The sequence below is a fragment of the Anabrus simplex genome, chromosome 13, assembly GCF_040414725.1.
Source record: "Anabrus simplex isolate iqAnaSimp1 chromosome 13, ASM4041472v1, whole genome shotgun sequence".
Lineage (NCBI taxonomy): Eukaryota > Metazoa > Arthropoda > Insecta > Orthoptera > Tettigoniidae > Anabrus > Anabrus simplex.
In genome coordinates, this window is record NC_090277.1 from 101301356 (window position 1) to 101322064 (window position 20709).

Consider the following 20709-nt stretch of genomic DNA (forward strand, 5'->3'; position numbering starts at 1 on the left):
TTACAAGATTCCATCAAAATTATACAAAGTGATCAAATTTTACTGCTTTGTCTCAAGACTTTAAACACTGCAACGTTGCACAGCCTTGAACTCTGTAGCATTGTGGCATGGTACAGTGCAATGTTTAGTTACTATATTTACTCGTCCAAAACATCCCCCTTTTTTCTCTTCATAATTTTTAACTTCAAACATGGGAGAGGGTATAACACATGAAAATTATTACACATTATATAGATTAGGCTGGCATGGTTTAAAAGCAAAAGAAGAAGAAGCATCTAGCATCTACAGATCAACACTCAAAGTAGTTATTTAAATCTGGATACTTTATTTACAAAAAATGTAATATTACCACAATTAAACATTGTATCAGACCCCTCCTGCATTATCACAGTTATCTGGTCACATGACTAAGCACTGCATTGTGCCATGACACAATGCTTCATGGAATTGAAGGCTGCACAACGTTGCAATGTCTAAAGTCTTGAGACAAAGCGGTAAAATTTGATCACTTTGTCTGTATAACCTAATGGAAGCTGCTGGCACAGTGATGTCCCTCTACACAAACTCAGTCCACTCTGATGCCAAACTACAAACAGAAATGTAACAGCCTGTGATCAGCGGACAAGACCTGTCATCTGAGACAAATTCGTTTAAAATAATGGAAGATTTTAACAGAGACCTGTTACCTTTAAATTCTTATCCAGTGTTTGGTACCTCTGACTGATACTCCTCTTTCCCATATCGAGGTGTAGAGTGGAGCGTAGCTGCGAGTGAGTGTTTCCTGAAGCTCCCTCCGTCAGCAGAGCGAGGACGGACCACACGCTGAAAGGCGACAGCATCATGTTGTGCTTGGAGTCCAACAGGCAGGACATCTCCTAGAGAAACAAACAAACAAACAAATATCACAGGAAGATAAAATGTTAGGATAATTTAAGGTGTCTAGAAGGAAAACCTGCTAAATCAACTGAAGAAAAAAGTGAAGTGAAGTTGCTTCTTGTTTAAAGGGGCCCAAGAACTAGGCCATCGGGCCCCTAGTGGTACAAAATGAAATGGAATATAACAACAACAACAACAACAACAATAATAATAATAATAATAATAATAATAATAATAATAATAATAAATTATAATAAGAGCCTCCATGGCTCAGATGGCAGCGCATTGGCTTCTCACCGCTGGATACCGTGGTTCAAATCACGGTCACTCCATCTGAGATTTGTGCTGGACAAAGCGGAGGTGGGATAGGTTTTTCTCCGGGTACCCCGGTTTTCCCTGTCATCTTTCATTCCAGCCACACTCTCCATTATCATTTCATAGCATTTATTACTCATTAATAAAAATCACCTTGGGAGTGTCGACCCCATTGTAATAACAGCCTATATATGTTTCATTCATTACATCCCTGACCCGGTCAATGACTGGAAAACAGGTTGTAGGTTTTCATTTTCATGCAATAATAATAATAATAATAATAATAATAATAATAATAATAATAATAATAATAATATTTTATTTTTATTTTTTTACGAGGGAAGTGTGGGAAATCTTTCATTAGACACTTGTGAGGGTCTGCACTCCACAAGCATGTGAGATTCCTACTCACTAAAACCCACACACCCTTTTCCCACGACGTATATCTCCGCCCCGGAACCGCTCTCGCATTACTTCAGGACGGTGTCGTGCTAAGATCTCAGGTTTCTTCTTCTTTTGTTCTCCTTAGTGTCGTTCATGGGCATTCATATCTCTCTTTTTCTGACGCAGGATGCCTTCTACATATACTGCTATCTGATCCCAAGATTCCTGGTTTCGTAGCATCGCCTGCACAATAGTTTCTGGCGTCAATTCTCCTTGCTCAGTATATAAACATCTTCTCTGAGTTGACCAATGATAGCATACGAAAAATGTGTGAAATACATCGTCTATATCATTGCAATAAATACACGCCGAGTCGCTCGCTCTACCTACTCTATGTAGAAATTTCCGGAAGTATCCGTGACCCGTCAATAGTTGCGTGATGTAAAAGTTAACCTCACCATGAGCTCGGGCAACCCAATCAGCTAGGCGTGGTATCAGCCGCTTAGTCCATTTTCCACGAGGATCTTCCTCCCATCTTTGCTGCCACCGCTCCGTTTGTTGCCTATAAGCTAGCTCCTTAGCGCGCTTCTTTCCGAGCTCTCCTTGAGTTCGCCAGACTTCCTGCCTCTCTAAGGCAAGTAAATCAATCGGTGCTACCGCTGCTATCGCAAGGACCGCAGGTTCGGATACTGTGCGATATGCGCTTGTAATACGCAAAGCTGATCTCCGCTGTACCGCAGCTATCCTTCGCCGGTATTTTTCAAACTTCAGAGATTCAGCCCAGACTTCGGCACCATATAGAAGTGTCGAGTGAACTATCCACATCAGAAGTCGTCGTTTGCTAGACTTCGGACCTTTAACGTTGCTCATTAATCTACTCAGCGCATCCGTTGTTTTCACCGCCTTATCTGTCACCCGTTTGATATGATCCCAAAAAGTAAGTTTGCTATCAAGTGTCACTCTGAGATACTTTATACTTCTAGATGTTTCGATTTCTATTTGTCCAATATACATTGGAATGACGGTCGTGATCCTTTTTCTTGTCAAGAGAACAATCTCTGTTTTATGATCTGCAAGCTGTAATCTGTGATTCGCCATCCAATCTTTTACCTGTCGCATTACTTGATTTAGCTTAAACTGAGCCAACTCCAAATTTCGAGCAACTATCAAAACAGCTATATCATCAGCATAGCCCACTAGCGTTGTGTCTTCCGGCATCTTTAACCTCAACAATCCATCATGCACTATGTTCCACAGATTTGGGCCAAGGATGGACCTTTGTGCTGCACCAGCTGTGAGCCGTTTCACTCTCTGCCCATCTTCTGTATGATATACTAGAGTACGATCTTTCAAATAATTTCTCATTATGCGAATGAGATACTCCGGTAGTTTGAAAGTATTTTGAAGCGCTTCCAATATGTCATTCCAGCTGATCGAGTTGAAAGCGTTCTTAACATCAAGGGTCACAAGGAGTATCACTTTTCGAGAGTAATGTTTACCCATTTGTGCCCTTTTAGCTGTATTCAACACTTCCCATACTGCATCGATTGTCTAATGCCCTCCTCGAAAACCATGTTGACGATCAGAGAGGTCCCCAGCTAATAATAATAATAATAATAATAATAATAATAATAATAATAATAATAATAATAATAATAATAATAATAACAACATTTCTTATGAGGGACTGTGGAAAATCTTCAAAAGACACTTGTGAAGGGTCTGCACTCCACAAGTGTGTGGGATTCTTACCCACTAAAAACCACACACCCTTTTCCCACAATGTGTATCATCACCCCAGAACCACTCTCGCATTACTTCAGGGTGATATCATGCTTACTTTGTCTTTCAGACCTCTTTCGTCATTTCTCCTTTACAAACGTTTGTACGCTTCCAAATTCTTCTTCTTCTGATGAAGGACATCCTCCACATACACTGCCACGTGATCCCAAGATTCTTGGTTTCGTAGCATCGCAAAAATATTATTATTATAATAATAACAGCTTTACATCCCACTAACGACTTTTACAGTTTTCGGAGACACCGAGGTGCCGGAATGTAGTTCCGCAGGAATTCTTTTACATGCCAGTAAATCTACCGACATGAGGCTGACGTATTTGAGCACCTTCAAATACCGCCAGACTGAGCAAGGATCTGACCTGCCAAGTTGGGGTCAGAAGGCCAGCGCCTCAACCGTCTGAGCCACTCAGCCCGGCTTCAATGTGTTTTAAAACGATACACACGATTAAATTTTAAAACTCAAAATAATATATTTTAAAAAAACAGTGTAATATTTTGCATTTGCATTTAGATTAAGAAAGACCCAAAGTTTCTCAACATTTTAATCCATTTCCTTACCATGTCTGGTATAGCCATTACCATGTATTTAAATAGGAAATGAAGTAGGCTTCAGAGATTACTTATTTAATATGACTGGTTTTGTAAACTAATTTTTCATTCACACATAGCACTAGTGTATTTATTGACAGTTAAGAGTAAAGAAGATGGCAGGTGAGAAACATCTGATAATGCATTGAGCAATTATTCTGTGCCTTTATAAAGGGAAAGGAGTTTAAATGAAGTTGTCCTTGCAGTTCAAAAATGAATTTTCCTCCCTTAGGGTTGTCAGCAGATGAAAATCTGAAGGACCAGAGAAGAAGTAGAAATCTAAAATATAGACTAATTCAAATGCTGTTGGCTGCCAAATTAATAACTAAACATGTAAATAAGTAACAGCATTCCCTGGGTCTTTTTAAGCAAAATAATCATATCAAGTGATTAAACCTATCACCCCTTATCCGGAAAAACCAACGAATCACAGAAGAAGAAATTCATGTTCAGATCGGCATTAGCCATAGATACATGAATGCCATTATCTTTGATAATTTACGTCGAGTGGGTTCTGCATCAACTGATAGAGGGACAAAAGACTGACAGAATTGTGTCGTGTCTGAATCAGCTGCAGCGGTACCACGAGGAAGAGTATGCATTTCTGTCCCGTATTGTCACGGGACGAAACGTGGTGTCACTATTTCGAGCCCGAGAGCAAACAGCAAAGCCAGGGGACAAAATGTGGTGCCACCATTTCGAGCCTGAGAGCAAACGGCAAAGTCAACAATGGAAACATCAAAATTCTCCCCTGCCAAAGAAATCCAAAGCTGTACATACAAGTTCCGGTAAAGTCATGATGACCTTCTTCTTTGACTGCAGGGGCTCTCTGCTTGACGACTTACTCGAGCGTATAAAGATGAAAATTTCATAATGTTCCGTATTGAACTGTATCACAATTAAATTGAAATAACAAATAACGTAGTTCAACCTATTCAATACAAGTAAATAAGAAATGTAGAGTTACATTCTTATTTCAGTATAAGCGGAAGTGGTACCGGTTTCGACCCCAATCTGGGTCATCATCAGCCGAATAAAATGCAAAAACAATGCATAGGTAAGTAAGAAATTAAAGGACGAGTCTTTCAGAAAAACAGTTGAAGAAGCAATATAAGATAATGGGGATTGGCACTGCACGATTTTAAATTGTAAAATCTAGAAGAAGTAGGTCAGTCACTTACATGAAGTAAGGCGTAATTTTCCAAATAGTAGCACAACACATGCAAAGTTCGGCACTGTGTCTCAAAATTTTTACGAGAAGAGGTGAACAGTTAAGTGAGCCAACCTGCATATACTATCAGGCGTGAAGTCACAACACAATTTAATAAATATGAAGTCCAAAAATTGTGTAGAAGTCGAAGACGAGTCGCTTGATTGAAGCAAACTGCTAGCTCCTGAAGATCAGTGCAACATATTCAATGTCTGGTACTGTGCTTTCAAATGCCGATGGAACTCGGTGAATAGCTTAATGATCCAGTCTGTAATTGTTTTGGTTGCAAAAATATGTGTATATATATACACATACATACATTATCATTATAGACTGTTATGCCTTTCAGCGTTCAGTCTGCAAGCCTCTGAGAATTTACTCAACGTCGCCACAATCCTCGATTTGCAACTAGTGTTGTGGCCACATTTAGTTCTATACCTCTTATCTTTAAATCGTTAGAAACCGAGTCTAACCATCGTCGTCTTGGTCTCCCTCTACTTCTCTTACCCTCCATAACAGAGTCCATTATTCTCCTAGGTAACCTATCCTCCTCCATTCGCCTCACATGACCCCACCACCGAAGCCGGTTTATGCGTACAGCTTCATCCATCGAGTTCATTCCTAAATTAGCCTTTATCTCCTCATTCCGAGTACCCTCCTGCCATTGTTCCCACCTGTTTGTACCAGCAATCATTCTTGCTACTTTCATGTCTGTTACTTCTAACTGATGAATAAGATATCCTGAGTCCACCCAGCTTTTGCTCCCGTAAAGCAAAGTTGGTCTGAAAACAGACCGACGTAAAGATAGTTTCGTCTGGGAGCTGACTTCCTTCTTACAGAATACTGCTGATCGCGACTGCGAGCTCACTGCATTAGCTTTACTACACCTTGATTCAATCTCACTTACTTTATTACCATCCTGGGAGAACACACAACCTAAATATTTGAAATTATCGACCTGTTCTAGCTTTGTATCACCAATCTGACATTCATTTCTGTTGAATTTCTACAATTTAATATAATTGACGTATCTAACTGTTCTAAAGAATCTCTTGGATCTTGTAGATTCTTTAGAACAGTTACATACTTCAATTATATTAAATTGTATTATATAGATATAGATGGAGTCATCCTGTTGCATGACAAAGTTTGCCCCCATAGTTCCACTCTGGCAAAGGCTACACTTCAGCAATTTGGTTGGGAAACACTTTAACATCCTCCGTACAGCCTGGATCTTCCACCTTGTGTTTTTCACACTTTTGGCAACCTGACGAAAGACATTCATGGACATTGGTTTCATTCGGACAAGGAAATACAAGAGTGGGTGCGGTTGTGGATCCGTCACCAACCTACCTCTTTCTGCAAAACTGGAATTCATTGTCGTCTCGTCTCCCAGTAGGATAAATGTATTAACGCCTTTAGTAATTACTTTTGAATGAAACCATTCCATGGTCACGTTGTAGCAGGAGTTCGGTTTTCATTTTACTGCCCCTTTTTTTTTTTTTTAATCAATATTTTTCAATATATGATGAATTTGTAATTTTTGTTTGTCTCTGTCTCACACCCGAGTCTTGCTCGTGAATGCTCTGAGATAAAGAACATTTTAATGGCGATCTTACCTCCAGTGTTCAAAGTTCACACTTCACTGCAGCCAATTAGCATGAAAAGTCTTGAAATAAAAGATCTTCATTACTGCTATACTAGCAACACCTAACAAGTAAATGTACACTTTTTTTTTTTTTTTTTTTTTTTTGCAAGTTGGTTTACGTCGCACCGACACAGGCAGGTTTTATGGCGACGATGTGGGACAGGAAGGGCTAGGAGTGGGAAGCAAGCGGCCGTGGCCTTAACTGGGTACAGCCCCAGCATTTGCCTGGTGTGAAAATGGGAAACCACGGAAAACCATCTTCAGGGCTTCCGATAGCGGGGTTTGAACCCACTATCTCCTGAATACTGGATACTGGCCGCAATTAAGCAACTGCAGCTATCAAGCTTGGTAATGTACACTTTTGCAAACTTGTAAAACAGAAGTAACAATAATAAATTATATAAGAGGGTCATTACCAATTATTCACCTCTGATCTGCATTTGTCGGCCCCGTGGTGTAGGGATAGCGTGTCTGCCTCTTACCCGTAGGCCCCGGGTTCGATTCCCAGCCAGGTCAGGGATTTTTACCTGGACCTGAGGGCTGGTTCGAGGTCCACTCAGCCTACGTGATTAGAATTGAGGAGCTATCTGACGGTGAGATAGTGGCCCCGGTCTAGAAAGCCAAGAATAATGGCCGAGGGGATTCGTCGTGCTGACCACATGACACCTCGTAATCTGTAGGCGTTCAAGCTGAGCAGTGGTTGCTTGGTAGGCCAAGGCCCTTCAAGGGCTCTAGTGCCATGGGGGGAGGATCTGCATTTAGGACAGTCACCCAGGTGGCAGATTCCCCACCAGTCATTGACCTAGTCTTTTCTTAAATTAATTCAAAGAACTTGGAAGTTTATGCAACATTTCCCTCAATAAATTAGTCCAATCCCTAATATTCTTCTTCCTATAAATGAAAATTTGCCCCAATTTGTCCTCCTGAATTCCAGCTGTGTCTTCATATTATGATCTTTCCTACCTTTAAAAGCTCCGCTCAAGCTTACTCATCATCTATACCATCTCTCTGCTGACAACTCAGAACATACCACTTAGTCGAGCAGCTCGTCTCCTTACTCCCAAATCTTTCCCGTCCAAAGTTTGGAACATTTTCATAACACCACTCTATTGTTGAAAATCACCCAGAACAAAATGCGCTGCTTTCCTTTGGATTTTTCTTTTCCAGTTCTTGAATCATGTAATCCTGGTGAGGGTCCTATACACTGCAACCATACACTAAGTAGGGTCTTACAAGTGACTTATATACTCTCTCCTTTACATCTTTACTATAACCCTTTAATACCTTCATAACAATGTGAAGAGATCTGCAACCTTTATTTACAGCCTTATTAATGTAATTACCACAATGAACCTTAATTAAGGCAATCGATTTGCTTCATTCTGGAGTTGGAAGTTCCAAAAGCAATCTCCAAAAATGGCACTTCCCTGTCGATGTTAACTGTGACTGTTGAGAACCCCAGACATCTACTGGATTACATGCTGAGCCCTACAGTACAAGATCTTTTCCTTGCGACACCAAACAATGTTGGGGTTGCTTATCACTAGAGCCCGAATTTCCATGCACTATCAAATCTCAAAATATGCATGCATTCATGCACTATCATATGGAAAAACATGCACAATAAACTGGAAAATATGCACTATCAAAATTCAGTTCCTTTTGAAACATGAACAAAAACTACCCCAATTTCTCCAAATTGTCTTGATTTAAGCTCATCCGTTTATCATTCAGCACATACTTAAGCACAGAAAATTATCTTTGTACGTCACGAGAAGTGATAGATGCATAATTCAATGAAGAGATTTGGACAAGGTGAGGTCAAATTGTACGTCTTTTGCATTTTCACCACAATACGTCTTTTATAAGCTTGATGAATTCAAAATCAGGATTGGAACGAATTAGTTTGTTCAGCTTATCTCTATCTTCTCCATGCGATAATTGCAGACACATTTGAATGTCCCCAATAAGTGGTAACGATTGCTTGCTGCGATAACACAGACGTGTGACGATTGAGAGTTCCGGGTAGGACATTCCAGGATAACAATGGTAGAGGTTTCAATGAAAAACCAGAATTTGTAAGCTGCTATCCCAGTAACGCGGCACCACAGAAGTGCGAAACAAGGTTTCTTTTGTTCGTCTAACAGACGAAAAATGAGCCGTCAATGATTAATGCACAATTTACGGTTCAATTTATAGCAATGTACAACTGTAAAACTGGGACACCTTATTCCTAAGAATTAGATTTCGACGTGGGGCCTTCCGACTTACGTCATTGTTTACTCAAGCAACAGATAAGAAAGTGTTTGGTTAAATGCATTATACTGTAGGACCTGTACCGTATGTAGGCTACTAACTATGGTTGTCACATAGGATGCCAGGAATACATTCTCTCCGTCTCTCAGTAATAGACATACTGTAGCCTACAACGTGAAAAACTGTCCCAAATTCTGCAAACTAATATTCAGAAAATGCACTATGATGCAAGTTAACAATATATATGCATCAAAGTCAGAATAAAAGTCATATTATGCAATATTAAACGTCCAAATATGCGCTATTAAATCCAAAATCTTCCAAATATGCATTATGCATGAATTTTCTCCGAAAAATGCCAAAACATGCAAACATGCACGGAAAAAGAACGGTTATTTGGAATTCTTAAGCCGTAAAATGAATATTTGCAAAGTTTGAGAAGTGTAGCTAGCTTATTTAAAAACATGCATTTGCATGGAAATCCGGGCTCTACTTATCACTGATCTAGCAAGCGGTGTCAATTTAAGATTGTCATGTGTGTATTTACATATTTTGTTTGTTTCTGACTCAAATAAATAAATAAATAACAACTAAGGTCATGGCCCCTTCCTTCCCAGTCCAATCCCATCATCACCATAATTTCTGTCTGAGTCAGCAAGACATAAAACTTTTTTTTTAAATTCAAATAAAAGAATGTTGCATACAACCATTATTTTTAAAAATTGAACTTTTTTTGCAGGCTGAGGAGAGAGACAGAGAGAAGGCTGTGAACTATGTTAAAAACAAACATACCACAAGCAATTCCACTGCGAACTGGTTGTAAGCCTTCTCCTCAACTGTAAGGTTCTTCGGCACGGGGGACTGGGTGACCTCCTGAGGGAGGGCATGAGGAACCCATACACAGAGGAAGGTCAAAATCAAAACTGAAAAAGAAAAAAAAAATCACAATCATTACTCAAAGGATACATTCAGGAGTTCCTGTAGTGTAGTTCATTGAACCAGGGTCAGCCAAGGCAAGGGGGATACATGCTGGGATTGATTATATTATTGGAAGCCCAACGAAAGATTCCAGGTAAACTCATTTGCATGTGGTATTTAGCCTATTTATTTTTATTTATTTAGTCTGATCCAGGACACCCTAGATTTGCCGTAAGACACAGAATAATACACAACAATTTTGAGTGAAGATAAAAAAGATTAATGTTTAAAAATGATAGGTTACAATTAACCATGTTAAATGGCATGAACTCCATATAAATGGTGACGAAGAATCGAAACGGAGTATTTGATGAGTGAGACGACTATCTCATCTTGTAGGCTTCTCGCTAGTTTATATTTTTGTCGCCATGTGACGAAAGATTTGGGAATTGTTCCCCTCGCGCCAAAGAAAAGTCCAGTCACCGTAACTTTTTTAAGGTTATACAACTCAAGAAAGAAAGGGTTGGTTGGATTATAGATATCCTTTTTCTCATTGTCTACGTCAGTCGGCTGAGAGGCTGAAAATCTAAATTCAAATTACTGGTAGGAAACAACCGAGAAAGGCGGAAAGCTTCAAGTACCTAGGCAGCTTAATAAGGAAAATGGAAAGAGATGAGGAGGAGAGACAAGTTTTTCTCGTGTTTCTTTTTTAAATGCTATTTGTTCGGGGCATCAACTCATGTGGATCTTTTGCCCCTACTGGCACCATATTGTATGAACCTGCGTGTAATTGGAATGGCGGTAGTGTGGAATGTTGTGTGTGAGGAAAGGAAGATTAAGGACATCACAAACACCCAGTCCCCAAGCCAGGGATATTAATCATTACAATTAAAAAGCCCTGACACAGCCGGAAATTGAACCCGGGGCCGCCAGGTGACAGGCGGATGCGTTGCCCCCTATACCATGGGGCCAGACTAGAGACAAGCTTAGTAAAGGTGTCCTTTGAAACAACAAACAGAGTGATCAACCAGACACAGTGGCGTTCATTGACCCCCTTCTACTCCCGTGCTGTTGGGACAAAGAATTTTGCATGTACATTTTCATAATATTCCTTAGAATATATTTAACCTATTCAGGTCACAATAAATGGCCACATTGTTGACTGTGGAATCAGATTTAATTTTCCCACCCATAGTTTGAGCAGACCTGTCACACAAAAATATGCATAAAATACTAGGCCTAATGCAGACAATTCACTCAAATTTTGCATTCATTCCATTGAAGGTTATAACTTACCCATTCTTCATCCCTTGAGTGACTGCTGACTGTGGTGCAAATGTTTCCTGTGAAATAATTTTAAAAAGGGTGTAACCGTGTACTGTAAAAACCTCGCAATTTCAGATGGTGGGTGGACTAAACACTTTTCGTAAGTATTTCTTAAACGCCACTGTATCCATGAAATGGATATTAGTGATGGGACATTCGATTCATTTTAATGAATCGATTCATTTGATTCCATTCACGTTACTGAATCGATACAGTGATCCGATTCACGGCTCACTGGTCACCGCTCCTACTGCATCTGTGTAGTATGTGCTGGTAAGACAGCAGCAACAACATTCAGTGCTCGCAGCTGCCATCTGGTCTTCATACTATGAACACCTTTCTTAGAAAAATTGCTAGTTACTCTAATACATCGAAGGTTTCCGGCGACGCAGGGTGGGAAAGGTTAGGATTAGGAAGGTAGCAGCCATGGCCTGAATTAAGGTACAGTCCCAGCATTTCCTGGTGTGAAAATGGGGAACTACAGAAAACCATCTTAACGGCTGCCGACGGTGGGATTCGAACCCACCATCCCCCGAATGCAAGCGCATAGCCATGCGATATTAACCGCACGACAACTCGCTCAGTCATTTTTGAAAATATTTATTTTTCTATCAGCTGAGGATTTTTTAAATCGTCATATTTTGTATAGGCTATCCGAGATGTACAGTAGCCCGCTGGTTTTCTGATTCAACATACTGTTATTGCGTCTGTCCACATATGATTGAAGTCTTGTGCAACGATGTGACATATGAACTGAGAAAACACTGAGCCGTTCTTCCCAATATAAAACAGGTACTTTTGAGTGGTCATGAACATGACTCATAGTCATAGGGCAGGCTAGAGTCGAGTTTAATTGTCAAATGTCAACTAAGTTATAATACTAAGATTCATTAAACTAATAAATAGTATAACCTAATAGCCTACCTACTTACTAGCTACTTCAGAATTATGTTGTGACTACCTTTTTAACACTGCAAATAAATCCATCTATTATTTAAACCTCCCTGTAAGAAGAGGACAGTGAATGCAAATGGGTATTATTTTCAAATGAGCTGAGCTCGAGAGTCCATTATAGCATATGATTCTTTCAGTGTAGCATGGCTCACTGTATGTCTCGCTGCAGTGAGCCGATAAGGAGCCGTGCGTATCTTGTGTCTCACTGACCCGGCTCGTTCACGATTCTTTCCGTATGCCATGGCTCACTGTATGTCTCGCTGCAGCGGAAGCTCGGCTCTCCGCGTGTCCAGTGAGCCGATAAGGAGCCGTGTGTATCATGTTGTGTCTCACTGAGCCGCGCTCGTTCACGATTCTTTCGATGTGCCATGATTCACTGTCTCGCTGCAGCGGAAGCTCGGCTCTCCGCGTGTCCAGTGAGCCTATAAGGAGCCGTGTGTATCATGAGTCTCACTGAGCCGCGCTCGTTCACGATTCTTTCGATGTGCCATGATTCACTGTCTCGCTGCAGCGGAAGCTCGGCTCCCGTCAACGTCCAGTGAGTGCGCCACTCAGCACTGTCCGCTGGGAGTAAGCTGAATCGTGTGCCGTGAGCTCGCCGTTCCTGTGAATCGGTTCACTCGGACACTTGAATGAATCAATACACTGCTTCGAATCATGCATTCAGTAGCCAACACTAATGGATATACATATGGATTATAGTCTTTCTTTTCTCCAATTTCCAATCACTACGCTTCTTCTGTGTCACTGGCCACGCACGTTTGGAAGAACCTGGCGCGGCGGTTTCACTCCCACTTTCTTCAATATTCTGCTCACTTCTGAATATTCTGTATTCAACCCCAGTTCTAAATTCATTTCTTCTCAGACCCGACAAGCTTGTTTCTGCTTCCCATCTTCATGTTTCTTTTGTGGGGGTACTCAGTGTCCTTGAAATATAGGTGTGCAGTTCCAGGTTTTGGTTAATTCCTCGCAACACTGTAACCAGGTGATCGTGTTTGTCCCAACGTACCATACAGACACAGTACCAACCACCACAGAAATGTGCAATAATGAATACATTCCTCCATGTGGAAGGGCATCCAGCCGTAAAACAGGGCCAAATCCCCATGTCTGACACAGTTTGAACCCGCGACCCAACAAGTGAGTAGAAAAAAAAAAGCAGTGGAAGAATAAAATCGAACATATATGGGGGGGAGTAGTGTAACCATAGCCAGTGATATTCTCCCATAATTCAATATTTCAAAGTCTGCAATACAATTTTCTTGTCATGTATCTGTCCATTTTCTCACATACAAGTTAATATTATGGGATGTCTAATAAAATTCACTGAAATAATTATAACTTAAGTGACTTCTGTTTCAGTCATAAAATAATGTTTCATTTTACTGAACTTGACCGAGCGAGTTGGCCGTACGGTTAGAGTCGCGCAGCTTTGGGCTTGCATTCGGAGATAGTGGGTTCGAACCCCTCTGTCGGCAGCCCTGAAGATGGTTTTCCATTTTCAGACCAGGAAAACGCTGGGGCTGTACCTTAATTAAGGCCACGGCCGCTTCCTTCCCACTCCTAGCCCATTCCTATCCCATCGTCGCCAAATGACCTACCGTGCTGTATCTGTGCCGGTGCAACGTAAAGCAAAAAAAAAAAAACCTTTACCTTATTCATCTGACCCGCTTTGTACGGTTGGTGCCGTATTAGAAAAGTCACTCCTATATAAATAAAACGATCTTCTTTTTTTTTCTGTACCGTACACTTCAAATTTGTCTCAAACTAGGCCTATGTTTTTATCTCAGATTAGGTAAGTAGAAATCGAAGGTAGTCACCGGTAGTTCATTTTCTGCTATAGTCGTCAGGGATAGTGCGATAAATGAGTGTTTTGAACGACTTTTTTTTTTCTTTCCTACGAACGAAAGATCATTTTTCGCATTGCGAATCGAAGTATACACGTGCAAATATTCTTTTATACCGTAAGTTTAACTCACAGTATTATGACACTTTCCTCCATACAGGCTTTTATCTGTATTAGACACAAGAAAACATCGACTACCGGAATGTGTTGAGATCCAGAAATAGCACACGAGTATCCACCGCTCAGAAAGAAATGAGTCATAGTTGGTCATAGCTACAGTAATGTCGCCGATACTATTTGGTTAATGTGCCATTTTTCTCCCACAAAAAAAACGGAACACATTTTTCTCTCTGCATTCGCACCTCCCTCAATTTAACTTTCGAAGGTTAACTAGTTAGCCAAGAATTGTGAAGGAAAATCCATTTGTTAAATGTATTATTTACATGTTTAACGTGACAATTTAGAACCACACCCTGACCAACACTAAGGTTAGGTTGTTTCAATATTTCCCATTGCACCTAGTCTTTATGAGAAAACAAATATGTTATTATTTCATTTCAGTGTTATCTCTATGACAAATCAGGACAAAATCGTAACAATTTGCCTGTCCCGCTAAACGTTTTGCGGGCGACGTGACATTTGATAAAAAATCGGGACTGTCCCGCCCAAAGCGTATGGCCAAATTAACCATATCCCATATGCGAAGATTATGTTACTCTACAACAAACTGCCTAAATAGAATACAGAAAAATGTGAATGATAGGAAGTTACAAAAGTAATTTAAACATTAGCCTACTAAATTAATAAGTGCCTGTATTCCATAAATGGACTGTAAAAATCAGGTGTGGTTTTTATTTTGTACATAAATGACAAGGAAATTCAGAGATAACTATTCTATACATTGTTTAGTTATTTTATGGTATGCAGCTATACAGGTGTGTAGCCATGTGGGCCAAAACAGGAAATATACCTCATGAACGTTGCGCAAGAAAGATTGCCATTTTTACTGCATCATGGGTTTCCACCTGCGAGATTGACATTTTCGCAAACGTACCGTAGATATCTCTGCAAAGGCCAGTTCTAACTTATAAGTGTACATAACAAAAGTTACAGAAAGTTAAATTTATAATATTTTACACCAAAACGTTGTAACTATTTAGGCCCTGAAAACGGAGAAAGGATATTATGGAAATTGAGATTTCTCTAGCCAAGCTCATATTAGTATATTCACAAAGTCCACAATATTTGTAAAACATGAACTTACTGATTATCCTCGTCATACTAAGTCCAAATAATCTCCACTGACAGCAGACACTGTTCATTCTTAAAGCTCTAGAGTGAATTCCCCTAGTACAACTCGCTCACATTTCTTTACTCAATTAGTGTTTCCTGGTACATTTATCAAGTTAGCCACAAACTAGCCACAGGCAAGGAAGTTGCTAACCAACTCACACACACACACTCCCATACTTCCAACATCTGTCTGTTGACATTGCTGTGTCAGCTACTGAATGCAATCCACTTTCACTCCTACCTGATGAATTCAATGTCAACTACAGGAATCACCAAAAGTTTATTCAATATGACATGATATTCCTACCGCAGTCACTAAAACTAAAGAAAAGAAAAGTGTTAAAAGAATAATAATAATAATAATGTTATTTGTTTTACGTCCCACTAACTACTTTTTAAGGTCTTCGGAGACGCCGAGGTGCCGGAATTTAGTCCCGCAGGAGTTCTTTAACGTGCCAGTAAATCTACCGACACGGGGCTGTCGTATTTGAGCACCTTCAAATACCACCGGACTGAGCCAGGATCGAACCTGCCAAGTTGGGGTTAGAAGGCCAGCGCCTTAACCGTCTGAGCCACTCAGCCCGGCAGTGTTAAAAGAGAAAGAATGAGTAAAGATACGGACACTGGCTACTTTACTTTTCATGTTTGTTGATGTGTCTGGCTAAGTGTGAAGTACCGTAACCGATAAGATTATTAGGAACTGGAGCGCCGGGTTTTGAAAATTAATGGGGGTGCTCTAACTCAGTCCAACAGTACGGGCGGGGCAAGAGGGGAGGGCGATCGCCCCCCCCCCCCCCAACGACGACCACCATGGCCACTATGTGGAGAAAACATTATACATTTTAGCAGGCTGAAACTAGGAATTATAGGATTTTTTAAAAAAAAAAGCAATTTATACAAGCTCTGTTGCATTATCAACAAATTCTTTTCCATTACTTTCTTTAATAATTATTAACACAATTTTTAGCGGAAATACGCATAAAGTTGTTCGTCGCGGCTAACCGATTTGTAGAGGCATGATTTTTTCGCATTAATTTATTTTCGATTTCGCGAAAAGGAAACCATTTTTCGCATTATTTCGCGAAAGAAGACTGACCCCATCGCTTTAATTTCGCGTTAATCCTGTTCTAAAGTTATTCATAAAAAGTTTATTTCGTGAGATTTGTGAATGATTTATGTAAAGGGTAGATAAATAAAGAGAAGCAATATTCCTTATGTAATCTTGATTAGAACTATAATACAGCCCTAATCAAGATTACACCGGGCGAGTTGGCCGTGCGCGTAGAGGCGCGCGGCTGTGAGCTTGCATCCGGGAGATAGTAGGTTCGAATCCCACTATCGGCAGCCCTGAAGATGGTTTTCCGTGGTTTCCCATTTTCACACCAGGCAAATGCTGGGGCTGTACCTTAATTAAGGCCACGGCCGCTTCCTTCCAACTCCTAGGCCTTTCCTATCCCATCGTCGCCATAAGACCTATCTGTGTCGGCGCGACGTAAAGCCCCTAGCAAAAAAAAAAATCAAGATTACTTAACAAATTACCCTTTCACCCTATATGGCTGTAGCTTTCACCCTGTATGGTCATACCATTGACGGATTTTATAGAATAATTCTTCGCACGGGAATTGGTAATAGATTTCACGATTCCTTCAAGAATTTATATGAAGTTACATCCCTGTGTTCAAACATTTAATATGGCATGTTAAACTGATATTCTTACTACAAAAGCACGTGGCAGTAGTCTAACGTGAAGAACCTACGATAAAACTGAACAAAGTGGAGACGGAATGAGGATGATCACAGAATTTATTGAACGGTACAGTTCCTGGTTTGCTTGTGTGTATATTGTGGGAATGCAAAATTACGGTTTCGGTTTCGTATAAACCCCCAGTCAGTTCAGGGATTTAGAAAAAATATTGGCCCTAAAACCTACCCAAGGACAGGTGGATTCTAAATATAAAGTTTGGTAGAAATATATCCAGTAGTTTTCAAGTTCTAAGAACTCAGACAGACACCAAAGCTAAAAAATATGCAAATGGTCATTATTACACCTGAAACGGATAACTGTACGGAAATTTCGTCAAAATAGTTAATGTACACAGACACACGGTCGTTACGATTTTATTTATATAGATTAATACGAAGAGATACTTCTATCGAAGTGGGAAATCCTTATCCTGTCTTCTGTTTCCCTTCACAAAAGTGATATTGGAATATAATTTCAACATCGCTATTTTCCATTAATTTCGCTGCATTTACGCACTGACTGCAAAATAAGTAAATGTCGCTTTAAACTGGCCTTGTCGCTTTAATTCGCTGCAATTCGCGAAAACAAAATCACTAATTTCTTAACCTGAATCATATGATTTGTTAAGACATTTTCAAATCGCTTCAAAATATTTTTGTCGCGTTTATCGTTAATGCGAAAAAAATCATGCCTCTAGCGATTTGTATAGCGCCACAACAGGTAGTGGAGACTTCGCACGTGCTGTGAGGGGGAGAAAGGGTAGCAGGGGTATATTTTTTTTGCCCAATGTCATATTCCTCAGGTGAAAGTTTTATTGTATAGTATCCAATGAAAATCTCCGCAAAAAAAAAAAAAAAAAAAAAAAAAAAAACCTATTGTTAGGCCTACCGCACTTAAGTTGGTAAATTGTCAACCTTTATCTCCCTGTGGAAATTTGGTCAGAGAACATTAAAAAACATTTTAGTAGCTTTTTTTCTTCAGTTTTGATGTACCCCCCCCCCCCCCCCCCGCTTCTAATTCTCAACCGAGTAAGTGGCTGCGCAGTTTGGGTCATGTAGGTATCAGATTGCATTCCGGAGATAGTGAATTCCGACCCCACTGTCGACAGCCCTAAATATGATTTTCCGTGGTTTCCCATTTTCACACCAAGCAAATACACCTTAAGTAAGGACACTGTCGCTTCTTTCCCACTCCTAGGATTTTTCTATCCCATCGTTGCCATAAGACATATCTGTGTCGGCGCGACGTAAAACAAATTGTAAAAAAACAGTCCAAAAATCGGAGGCCGGCCCCGGAAAATGTCGAAATTTAACCATTATGAAAATGTAGTTTTAAATGTCTTTGAATGAACAATACTTGATGGAACACATTAACAATTGTTTTATTACGCGCTTTTTCAACAATAATGAATGAGTAGGCCTACAGACATACCGTAAAAGGTAAAAATGTTCTTTGTTTTTAATCATCGGCCTCACGGTGTAGGGATAGCGTGCCTGCCTCTTACCCGGAGGCTCCAGGTTCGATTCCCGTCCAGGTCAGGGATTTTTACCTGCATCTGAGGGCTGGTTCGAGGTCGAATCAGCCTATGTGATTACAATTGAGGAGCTATCTGACGGTGAGATAGCGGCCCCGGTCTAGAAAGCCAAGAATAACGGCCGAGAGAATCCGTCGTGCTGACCACATGACACCTCGTAATCTGCAGGCCTTCGGGCTGAGCAGCGGTCGCTTGGTAGGCCATGGCCCTTCGGGGCTGTTGCGCCACGGGGTTTGATTTGCTTTGGTCTTTTTAGTCATAAGAGATTTCTCATTTAAAATATATGTGAATTAAAAGGGTGGAAGCTAAATAAATACAAATTATCTCTCTAAAATCTTAAGGTAAAAAAAATATATTCTAGTTTTATCGTAGAATGATACTAAACTGATTTTTACAAAAACCAAATTGCCTCAAATTTAGCATTTATTGAAACTGAAAACCTACAGCCTGTTTTCCAGTCATTGGCCGGGTCAGGGATGTAATGAATGAAACATATATAGGCTGTTATTACAATGGGGTCGCCACTCCCAAGGTGATTTATTAATGAGTGATAAATGCTATAAAATGATAATGGAGAGTGTTGCTGGAATGAAAGATGACAGGGAAAACCGGAGTACCCGGAGAAAAACCTTTCCCGCCTCCGCTTTGTCCAGCACAAATCTTACATGGAGTGACCGGGATTTGAACCTCGGTATCCAGCGGTGAAAGGCTGACGCTTAGCATTTATTATTAGTATAATAATACAAGAGAAACTGAAAGCCTTAACCCTTAAATGCATATCATTGCATATGTGCAAAGGAGAATATACTTGCTTGTTATATCTGCTTTATGATTTTACAGGTGTCCATTTACTTCTGCGTTACAGATGAACTCTCTAGGGGTCATTGTGTATTAAAAAAGAACAACAATATTTTTTTATGACTTTTTCTCGCTGATGAGCTTAAGTGGTGTAAACTTTAAACAGATAAGATAAAACACATAAAATGCTGTTTACCACAGAGAATTCGTGAGCCAGTACATCCCTAAGACTGAAGTCTGGCAGTAGCTACACTAATCGTACAGCTTTTCATATACCGGTGCATAAAACACACAAAACTCTTAACATTTTGACTGATCCAAAAAATATAAATATATTAATTCTGTCAAATACCTTTTTAAATATTTTTCTGGTAACAATCTATTACTTTTTCAATGAAAAATCGTCGTTTTTAAAAGAATAAATTGCGCATTTAAGGGTTAAGTTTTTAGTACAAAATTAAAAATATTTGCGGAATTTCTTAGTCTCACTCATAGAGAGGGTGTTCCTAAGAACAGTCGATCGTTTGAATGAAAGTGTCCGCCAAAGTTTCCGTAGGTTCAATTTATTTTGTGTTTCTTGACTTGCATGCATGATTGCATTGTCGTTTAATTTTCCTTGCGTCATGGTATTGCGCAGACGCGGGAAAGAAACGTTCTGTTGTACATATAAAAATGGGTGTAATTAAAGCGATCTTTAGCAAACTTATCAATCAATCAATCAATCAATCAATCAATCAATCAATCAATCAATCAATCAATCAATCAATCAATCAATCAATCAATCAATCATCTGCATTTAGGGCTGTCTCCCAGGTGGCAGATACCCTATCAATTGTTTACCGACCTTTTACTTAAACGTTTTCAAGGAACTTGGAATTGTGTCGAACATTCCCCTTGATAATTTATTTCTCGTCCTATAAATGACTATTTGCTCCAATTTGCCATCCTCTTTATTCCAACTTTATGTTCATATCATATTTCCTACTTTTAAAAGCTCCGCGCAAGCTTATTCTTCTACTAATGTCATTCCACGCCATCTCTCTACTGGCAGCTCGAAACATACCACATAGTCGAGCACCTTGTCTCCTTACTCCCAAGTCTTCCCAGCCCGAAGTTCGCAACATTTTCGTAACACTACTCCTTTGTCAGATATCACGAAGAACAAATCGTGCTTTCTTTGGGATCTTTTCCAGTTCTCGTATCAAGTAGTCCTGGTGGC

The 20709-nt window shown here is 40.0% G+C and overlaps 1 protein-coding gene across 2 annotated transcripts in view; it reads right to left on the reverse strand.

Moving 5' to 3' along the window:
• The window catches only part of LOC136884674 (serine protease inhibitor 77Ba), a 41057-nt gene extending 25397 nt beyond the window's left edge, over window positions 1-15660 (reverse strand). Inside the window, exons 1-3 of one of the 2 annotated variants that reach the window (XM_067156937.2) lie at window positions 15386-15659; window positions 9870-10000; window positions 687-875 (exon numbers count right to left, since the gene is read on the reverse strand). In XM_067156937.2, coding sequence (XP_067013038.2) covers window positions 687-875; window positions 9870-10000; window positions 15386-15443 — 378 coding nt within the window. In that variant the 5' untranslated portion in view covers window positions 15444-15659. Of the gene's footprint in view, window positions 1-686; window positions 876-9869; window positions 10001-15385 lie in introns of both variants that reach the window. The other variant, XM_067156938.2, reaches the window with a different exon arrangement.
• Window positions 15661-20709: the final 5049 nt, after the last annotated feature.